The sequence below is a fragment of the Anneissia japonica genome, unplaced genomic scaffold (genome assembly GCF_011630105.1).
Source record: "Anneissia japonica isolate Jap-2015-1 unplaced genomic scaffold, ASM1163010v1 scaffold2003_len1103335_cov173, whole genome shotgun sequence".
In the NCBI taxonomy this organism is placed as follows: Eukaryota; Metazoa; Echinodermata; class Crinoidea; order Comatulida; family Comatulidae; genus Anneissia; species Anneissia japonica.
In genome coordinates, this window is record NW_022758706.1 from 414428 (window position 1) to 424528 (window position 10101).

Sequence of the window (10101 nt, forward strand, 5' to 3'; positions counted from 1 at the left end):
ATATTTTTCTGAACTGTACCGGTACCTCTTCAAAATAATGGTTAATCTGACTCTCATAAAATATGAAAACCTCCCATAAATTCAGTGGACCGTTTCGCTAAGCCCCGTTTTTTGGATATTGTTGCCAAGATCCCACAAAACCACAACGTAAACGTACTGAGCGCAAACAATGGAAGGTTTTCAGCTTAGCACAGACGGTTTCCATCTTTAAAAAAATGAACAAAATAACCAATTACATTTTTTAAATCTATAAATCATAATAACAATAACGCGCCTATCAGTATGCACTCCGTTTCTAAAATCTGTAGGGGGCCTATTTACCAATATCAATGACGTTGCCATTGTGCCAACGTCTGTAATCATGGTATTAATTATCTGAAATTGTCCCAACTTAGATGTACGGTACTATACTAATAACAGAAAGGATAAGCTTACTAATACAAATCGATAAAGTAAATACAATAGGCCTATACATTATCCTTTTGACCCCAGCGCAGTGAACATAAAAAGTTACCTGACGACGAAACATAATTAACATTCAACTAGTCTAAACCTTTTAATTGGCCGATTGTTTTAAACCAAGGAGGCGGTAATTCTTTCTTTGTGTTCGAACTTGATCATCAATCGTGTTTCTTTCAATGTATTCATGGTATATTGTTGTGTAACTTATTCCTTCAATTAACCTTGGAGACATTCCCCTCTGAATACACCCAATAGAATCGAAACAACAGATCGATTTGTCGACACCAGAAGTCAAACGGTATAATCACATCGTATCGGATGCAAGCACACCATTTGACTTTAATTAAAACTCACTGTATCATATTATTATGGAGGTAAACAATGTCAGGTAACTGGTAAGATGTTGCACAGGTAGGTCTACTACGTGTGTCCTGAAATTTTGTATTGTATGGAACGTCACGTTGCAGACGAAATCGGCATTCTGTTGAAGGAAGGTGGTTCGGACAACGGTGTGTCGTCAAGGACTTACCCACGATAGGTCCAGGCATATTTTGTCATAGACATGTCAGTGCTTATGTGCGCATAGTTATTTGTGGATGTTGCGTGAAGTTTGTATCAATTTTCACTTATTTTGTAGTTCTCTGTTAAGTTCTCTGCCATAATGTTTTACCGTTTTCGAATGTCAAGTCAACACGACTCACGTCTTTTCCTTTCCCGCTGGACTGTCCATTCATGGACCTATTAATAGGTCCATGGTTCATTCATGTTCAAGATTCATTTAATCCGTCTTGAAAACCTCTCTTTGACGGCCTGCCTTGTTTTCAATAATGTTCATGTTTGCTATTGCGGTTTTACTTACTGTACCATAATTTTAAGAGTTAATATGTTACTATAACGCTAAAAGTCTAATAATTAGTATCATTATTATTGCTATTAATAATTATTATTTATTATATTTATGAAAACCTTCTTTCCTTTTTGAATGATTTGTTTTCAGTAATCTTGTAAATTCATACATTACAGGAAAGATGGAATTGACCACCTACTGACCCAACCCCTCCGTGAAAACACAACCATTCGGTGAAACCAACCCTGGTGACCCAACACCTAAGTGAAAATGTTCAGAGGAGACACAGGTAAGACGCGGCCACTTAGCGCATGAATGTTAATATTAGTAAGAATCAGTAATAATAATAGTAATTAGGGGCGGATTTAGGGTGGGAGGTGGGGGCGGAAAAAAGAAAAAGATGATAGCCCAGAAAGCCTCAAATGTTATTTTCGGGTGTCTAGAACACAATAATTTCGCGGGGGCAGGCCCCCGGACCCCCTAAGACAGTGTTATTTCGATCGGTCCAACTTTCGGTCCCCCTTTCGCCCCCCCCCCCACTTTTGGACATCTCTGGATCCTCTCCTGGTAATAATCAGCAATCGACTCTGTTGCGTTCCAGTGGTTATTTCTCAAATTAAAATACATCCATGACTGTTGATTTGTGATCGTTGTATTAGTCGCATGTCTGATAGAGCGGACGGGCTATTCCTTCATTCTGGTACATATAATATCTGAAGAATACATAAAAATGTAAATACTTAATGAACTTTTCCGGTGTAATCAAATGCAGCAATTGATTAGGGCAGGGTCAGGAACAAGCGCCTGTATTACAAATTGTCCCACAAAACGTACGACAAAACGTACGGTACGTGCATGTATGTTTACGTTTACGCTTACGATAATGTCACCTACTAGGGGTAATGTTTTGATTGGTCAAACACTTTTGGTACTTGTGCATATAAGCTTGCTAATATGGATAATTTTCCATTCCTGATGATGACATAATAATTAATGTCGAAATATTCAATCCCGACACGATGGCGTGCATTTCGATACTTGGAGTATGTATTATACTATCTTGTTGCTTTTCAAATAAATAAATAATAAATTTTTGTTTGATTGTTACTTTATAGATGTACCTACAAATGGGAGATTTCAGCGCTGCTTGCAAGTATTTCAAACAAGCTTACAAGCTAGGTTCACAAAGGCACTCAGAGAGAGAAGCAGTCACATCCAATTTCAAAGCAGGTAAACAGGGGCGGATCCCCCGGTTTTGCCTCTAAATTTTAAAAATTTCAATGCATAATAATGCTATGTGCTTCTCACTTATCTATTCTGAACCTGTTGTGCCCCCACGTTTGAAAAATTCTGGATCCACCCCTGCTAAAGTTTTAATTAAACATAACCACACTACACAACACTAGCATGAAAATATATAAGAAACATGAAATTACATTAGTCCATGCTGCATCACACCAAAACGTAAACACTGTAGTATTGACTGTTTAATTAAACATAACACTGCACAACCCCCCTTCCCCCACACCCAAAAAAAAAAATAAAAATGTAAATACTTAATGAACTTTTCCGGTGTAATCAAATGCAGCAATTGATTAGGGCAATTGATTAGGGCAGGGTCAGGAACAAGCGCTTGTATTACAAATTGTCCCACAAAATGTACGACAAAACGTACGGTACGTGCATGTATGTTTACGTTTACGCTTACGATAATGTCACCTACTAGGGGTAATGTTTTGATTGGTCAAACACATATAAGCTTCCTAATATGGATAATTTTCCATTCCTGATGATGACATAATAATTAATGTCGAAATATTGAATCCCGACACGATGGCGTGCATTTCGATACTTGGAGTATGTATTATACTCTCTTACGATAATAATAATAATAATAATAATAATAATAATAATAATAATAATAATAATAGTAATATTAATAATAATAATAATAATAATAATAATAATAATAATAATAATAATAATAATAATAATAATAATAATAATAATAATAAATTTATTTTTATATAGCGCAGAATGCTATAAACCTCTATGCATTTTACATTAAAAGCAAAAGCCGGAACAGAATTAAAAGAAAAGATGATTAAAATAGTGAGCGAAAATCTTTTGCAATCAAAACAAAAAACAGGTTAATTTTATGCTTTATTTATTTAATTTTTTTATTAATTTTATTTATATAATAATTATTAATGCTTAATTATCTAAATGTCAACCAAGTTTTTATCTCAATTACCTCCACATTCCATTTTCTTTATTCTTTATCCATTTTATTTTAGATTTTCCTATCAATTCAACTATTTCATTGTTTACATTTTGTTATGTGTTTGGCTTGTCATTTCTTTTCTTTACTCCCAAACAACACTTGCATGTATTTCCCAATCCCATGTTCCTTTCTTTTTCCTTTCTTATGTTTCCTTATCATTTCTTTCCTTTTCCTTTCCTATGTTACCTTATCTTTTCTTTCCTTTTCCTTTCTTATGTTGTCGGCTTAGCGTAACGGTCCGTCCGTGTGCGCTATGCTTAAAAGGTCTCCTAGAAACACACAATAATCAGCATTTGCACCAAACTTTTCAACCAGCATCCCGCACCGCAACAAAGTCTGAACAAAGCGTTCAAGACTGACGTCAATATCATCAGAACGGCACTTCAAATAATAATTAAATATATAAACTATATCTATAAGTTCGGCTTATAATTCACATGTCTCAGCATTCTACTGCTGAGACATGTGATCGTAATGTAAACAGTTCAACGCGATTGGAATGAGGTTTAGGCCTACTTGCTATCACAATCAATCTTTCTAAATGTACCGGAAAATTACAAAGGGCTATGATTACTTTCACAATATTAATTACATGGCATCATATAGAGATGATACATTCAGAAAAAAAAAGTATTATAGTTGACGATCAATCGTGAGGAAACTCACAATCGCAACTAAGCTTTTAGAATGTTAATATCTAGATTATCGCCAAAAGAACTTCATGTGTTAATGTACCAATGGGAGATTAAAATGGTGGGAATGGTGCAGAAAGCAATTACAAGGTTTAACTTGTACGTGTTGATATGTCGGGTAATCGATTTACGTTGGTTTTCTATTTAGATCAAGTGTTTATTTTTTTAGGTCTTGTGTTAAGCGTAAAACTTTCAGACAGCACGAAGCAAAATTGTTTTTCCTGTGTGCACGTAATGTTTGATTCAATACAAAAATAAGATGTTCTATTTTCTTATTCATATTTCAATTCCATTACTACTCTTCTTGTGTTTCAGCTAGACTGAAATACAAGTTATAATATCGCAATTCGAAACATAGGCTATATTGATGTCGTGGGTTCTATGTTCAATCACGGAGAAAATATAACTCATGTGGACGTTGAAGACGCATGCACTCTTAAAAAGAGCAAATGTCTCCTGGTGCATTGCCCATTAAACCACCAGAAGCACCCACTGGGAATAAGTCTTCAGGCTTCGTGGAATACCCTAGATGTATACCGAAGGAATCCAATCCAATTCATATCTGGTGCTGCACAAATCTTCCTAATCGATTTTCTTTCAAACGATGAGGATTATTCCCTTATTGTTATTTTCATTACTGTGGATTACCTATTTTTTTCTTTTTATCTATCCCACGCCTACACCAGGTCGTACTCGCACTTACTCCGATATGTCATTAAAATGTTCCGTATTTCTGTTGTGATTAGCTCTGTCACAACACTTAAATATTAATGTATTTCACTATTAAAGTATAATTTAAAAGGTTATCGGAAATAATCGGTTTTTGAAGTGCGAAATTCAATTAGGCCTAAACAGCTTTTGCTAAAGACGTACATCAATCGTAACTACTTTCTTTATGTCCGCTTTTAGCTGTTTCGACCTTGAAGCTGTTATTAGCTATTCTCAAGTTTATCACATATTGTATTAAACTATCTATGCAGGATTCGAATCATTGAAAGATGTAAATGTTTAACTACAAAATTTCACGAGCTTTTCCTAATGGAGTAATAAAAACAATATTTAATGACGCTATTTTAATCATTTTGATTTAACTAATTATCAAACTATTTAAAGCTTTATAAGTTAAGCCAGGCATTATTGGATTAAAATGGATTTCTTCTCTGAGAAACACACTAACGACAACTCACGAAAGTCCGAAGATTTATTTTCAGTGGGGTCCTTCAGCTCTGGTGATGATTGGGCAGTAACACGCGCTCTTGCGGCGGTCCGCAGGGCCCCGGCACAGGGGCCCCTTAATGGCCCCTCCAATAGGGTATTCGATCTAGCACACTGAACCATAAGAGATTTGTTTATGCATAACAGATAATGTGTCTCTGACATCGAGTGTAGAACATATTATATCCAGTGATGGATTAAAGGGTGACCACTCGACCCGGGCCCCTAAGTAAAAAAAAATGTAGATACAAAGAAATTTATGTTCAAATTTTACATCTGTCAGTGCCATACAAGTGCCATAGTCATACATTTTCTTACCACAGCCCCAACCATGGTATCGGAACCTCTATTTCTAATTCCTAAATCCACCACTGATATCATATCATATAATTATTTAGACGTTAACATTTAGAATACAATGACATACATGATTAAAAAACTAGTACATCTAAAACCACATATCACACAGGACCATCGGCTTAATCGTCACATCCAAAGACCATGTGCTATAATCTAAACTTGCAGTCAGATAATGTATTTTAGGAATAAATAGATATGAGTTGTACATATATAATACACGTAAAACCAGTTGACAACTGAGAATGATGTCAGTTTTCTAATTAGTTCATATTTTTAACACCCTAATCTCTTCCACGACTTGTTTAGTGACTGATTTAATTCTTCGTAATTTTAACAGTGTAATCCGATTTCCAAGAGGGAGATTCTTGAACAAAGTTATAATGTGGATGGAGAATGGGTCTCCGAGGTAGTATGGATTGATTTTAGAGTCATCATATCAAAAAGTTTTAATACAAAATAAACACAATATTTCTCTATGTGCGGAATAACATTTCAAATTTGGACTCTGTATCGTAATATCTCTAGGTCTAATCTCCATATGAAAACTGACAAGACAGATTTTATTTGCTTACAACGTATTTCTTTACACAAGTAAAGTTCACAAGTTACGGTACTTATCACTAATAGCGGGCTTAATTGCAGAAAATAAAAACCCCTGGTAGATCTGAAATATAGTATTAACTAAACAAGGGCGTTTTCCAATAGGCTAATATATACTATACCAATTTGACGTACAACACTAGATCTACGAGAAATGAGAAAGAGAAATTCCGTGACTGATGCTAGATCATCCTCAGGTATTGTAATTATTATCTGCCATATTTACACCGTCCTATACCTACATATTATCTTAATCTGGGGTCGCTAGAAGCTTTTGATCATAAGAGGCCTATATTACTCTATTCAGTTATGACCTCCTGTAGGCTTTAGGCAGTTTTTTTCAGGAAATAATAGCTCCTTCGGCTTCTATGTGTGTATTCAAAACCTGGCTATAATTGCTTAAGGATACCAGAGATGATAGACGTCTACACAACCTTATAGTTTACTTTATGGCACGGACGTCATTCCATTGTAGTACTCTTCTCAAAATCAGAGGGATTGTTGCATTCCCCTTCCCCTACTGCTTGTCACATAGGCCTAAATACTAGTCCTTTTCGTATCCTTACTTCCTTAGCAGTGCTGTATGGAAAACGGATGATATCTAGAAACTCACAAGCAGTTCGCCACAATGAGTGCATGGCATAGAATAACTTCTTTCGTGACCATACCTTGCCTGGTGGTGGAAGGAAAGGGTGGTAAATTGACCCACTCTTTTGGATACGCTGATTTTAACAATGGCAACGATGAGTTACAGTAATGCAGTATAAATCCACAGTAAATTTGGGGTTGACAGTCACTCAGATAACAAAGACTTGCGTGTTAAAGTTGGATTGAAAGTGATAGATATTAAGTATAGGCCTGTAGGCCTATTATCATATTCTTCATAAGCGTTATCGTCATTATTAATATATATATCGTCGTCGTCATCATCATCATCGACAATGATCATGCCTATATTATTATACCATTATCATTATCTTTATCTTTTTGTTAATATTATTAATAATTACAATATTATTATTCTTATTATTATTATTAATAATAATAATAATAATAATAATAATTTTGTTATTTTTATTACTTTTATTATATTTTTTTGGAATAATTATCGTTACGTTATTCATTTTCAGGAAGTTACTTGGATCCTCTAAGAGCATGCTCTCTGTCTGGTGAGAGCCGGGTTGATGTGGGTATTTCCGAATCCGCTACCAACGCTAAATTCGACGCAATTATCAAGCAACGGAGACGGACAACCAACAGGACATCAGTTCTCAATGATGTTGAAAAGGCGCGCCTTGATTTATTAATCAAACGAATTGACGGAGAGCGAGCCGTGACAGAGACGATATTAAATCGACAAAGGATAGAAGTTCAGAATTCACTTATTGCAATTGAAGATCATAGGAAAGAATATCAGAAATACACATGTGAGGACGATAAGGTAATCAATGAATTGCTAACCGACAGAAAAAGTAAGCGGAAGAGAATAGTATCACCCAGAGTATCCCCGAGGGCTCTAAATGTCACTGGTATTGAATTGAAACAGAAACTACCAAATTCGAAAGAGATTGAAAATGACTCAAAATCGAAAATGCCAATGTTGAAACCATTGAAACATGTGACCCAAGAACATAGTAAATACAAACAAACAAATAGACCTACTTACAGAAGAGAAGACAAACATTTGACTTCCATTCGCTTTCCCGCCATTGGAAAAGTTCTGTATAAAGACGATGTCACGCCTCTCCCTGGAGATATTACTATTGACCAATCGAAACATCACTCGAGTGGTGTACGTCTGCCGAGGGCAATGTCAGAACCAGATTCCATTAACTCATGCGCAAGCAGCAGACGTAAACAAAATAAAAAAGTTCGCAAAGGAAGGAAACGCGGAATGAGTGTGAATGAGTGAGAAAAAAATGAAAATTTTTAAAAGTTGTTGGAAGAGAGAGAAATTTTGATCAAACAATATAGAAAGTTTAAATTACTGAGAACTGGTCATTATTGTTAAGGTAGCGAATTTAATCGATGTAAGTTCCAGTGGCTTAATGCCCGTGAGCTCTCAGGGGCGCAGCGACAGGCCCCCAAATCAAAGGTGCCCCGGAGGAGCTTTGACCAATGGCGTAACGCCTGTGTGCTTACAGTCCAGTTTCTAGTAGCAATAAACCCCCACAAAAAATTGGTCCAAATTTTGAAAAATGGGTCTAAATTATGCAATTTCATACATAAAATGGGTCCACTTTTTGAAAAATGGGTTCAGATTTCTCATATTTAAATTCAATTTTAGGAATATAGGTCCAGATTTTTCATATTTTTGCGTAAAATGGGTCAAATTTTTTTAAAAAATGGGTCCACATTATTTGAACTTATGCGTAAAGTGGGTCCACCCTGATATTGTACCGCACTGTTTGAAAATTTTGGTTACGGCATTGTCCAGGATTACTATTTGGGGGTGCAGGGTATGTAAATCTTGACCAATTGGGCTCATGAGGTAGAGCCGGTTGTTAGATTGCACCTTATGACAACTTCAATGCTCAAGTATTGGCTTAACGATGGATTGCTGGGTAATGAGATTTAAGATTACTTTTTAATCTTCTTTACAGAAAATAACAAGTTTTATATTCATATTTGTTTTCTAAGTGAATGTAACGGTGAATGCTAAATACCGATGCGTAAGTATGATTTACAGATCAACAAGACTAAATTTTCAATTTGTAAACGATCAAGTTGATTCCGTAGTTAAATAGCAGAATAGTCGCACAACAGGCCCCATATCATTAAATATAGTATTGCTTAATGCAGTCTCTCTTTACTCGTTTTATTCTTTTGAGAGAGGAAATTTTGCGCCACAAAAACATATCCTCTTCGCCTAATTCGTGGGCAAAACTACTCAACTTATATACATTACAGGAGCCCCCAATTCATTCTCACCCCCGGGCCCCCTGACTCGCCGTTACCTCACTGTAAATGTCCCTTTAGTGCAAACACCATACAGTTTAGGTTGCTCAACAAATCCTAATAAATATTTTGTTACCTACTCAAGGACGGGCAAGCTCCCCAGTTTCCCTGCTCTAGCGTGGTTTAGTCAATTCAAAATAATCAATAAGAGTGCAAAAATTACAACTTTTATAGAGGTATCATGCTGCGCTTTGAATACCATTTTCTCTCTTCTCTCTTCCACTATTCCTTTCTTTCTTCTTTTTAGCTCTTTTTGGGGAGGGGCTCTATCCCTATGCCCCAGGATCCGACTCTTTTGCTTTAGTATTTATTTAAAAACAGCATGTCTATATATTTATACTTAATGTTGATATTTGCTTTCCTTGATATCTGCGGATTGAATTGATGCTGGCTGTAAAAAGTTTCTCTTTTAAAGAAAATATAATAAAATATAATACGAATGCATTAAATTTACACATCATGAGCCCGTCATTAAGACAGTCTTTCTGTAACCAGTCTACCTTATTTGTTCGTATTTTTTTTACTATCGCAGTCATTTATTCACTGATTCATCAATTACTGTAATCAACAATAAAATAGACAGAAAATACATTAAAATAAAATACAGTAAAGAAAGGGACAACCAAAAAAAAAAATCGATCTATATCCATATTAAACATGGCATTTATTGTGTTGAATGATCT

The 10101-nt window shown here is 35.4% G+C and overlaps 1 protein-coding gene across 8 annotated transcripts in view; it reads left to right on the forward strand.

Annotated features, from left to right (window-relative positions):
* Window positions 1–10095, forward strand: part of LOC117125411 — a 14919-nt gene extending 4824 nt beyond the window's left edge. Inside the window, exons 1-3 of one of the 8 annotated variants that reach the window (XM_033271929.1) lie at window positions 476–857; window positions 1486–1598; window positions 7591–10095. In XM_033271929.1, coding sequence (XP_033127820.1) covers window positions 1580–1598; window positions 7591–8372 — 801 coding nt within the window. In that variant the 5' untranslated portion in view covers window positions 476–857; window positions 1486–1579 and the 3' untranslated portion in view covers window positions 8373–10095. Of the gene's footprint in view, window positions 1–475; window positions 874–936; window positions 1071–1484; window positions 1599–6515; window positions 6658–7590 lie in introns of those variants that run through there. The other 7 variants (XM_033271932.1, XM_033271934.1, XM_033271927.1 and 4 more) reach the window with 7 other exon arrangements.
* The last annotated feature ends 6 nt before the right edge of the window (window positions 10096–10101 follow it).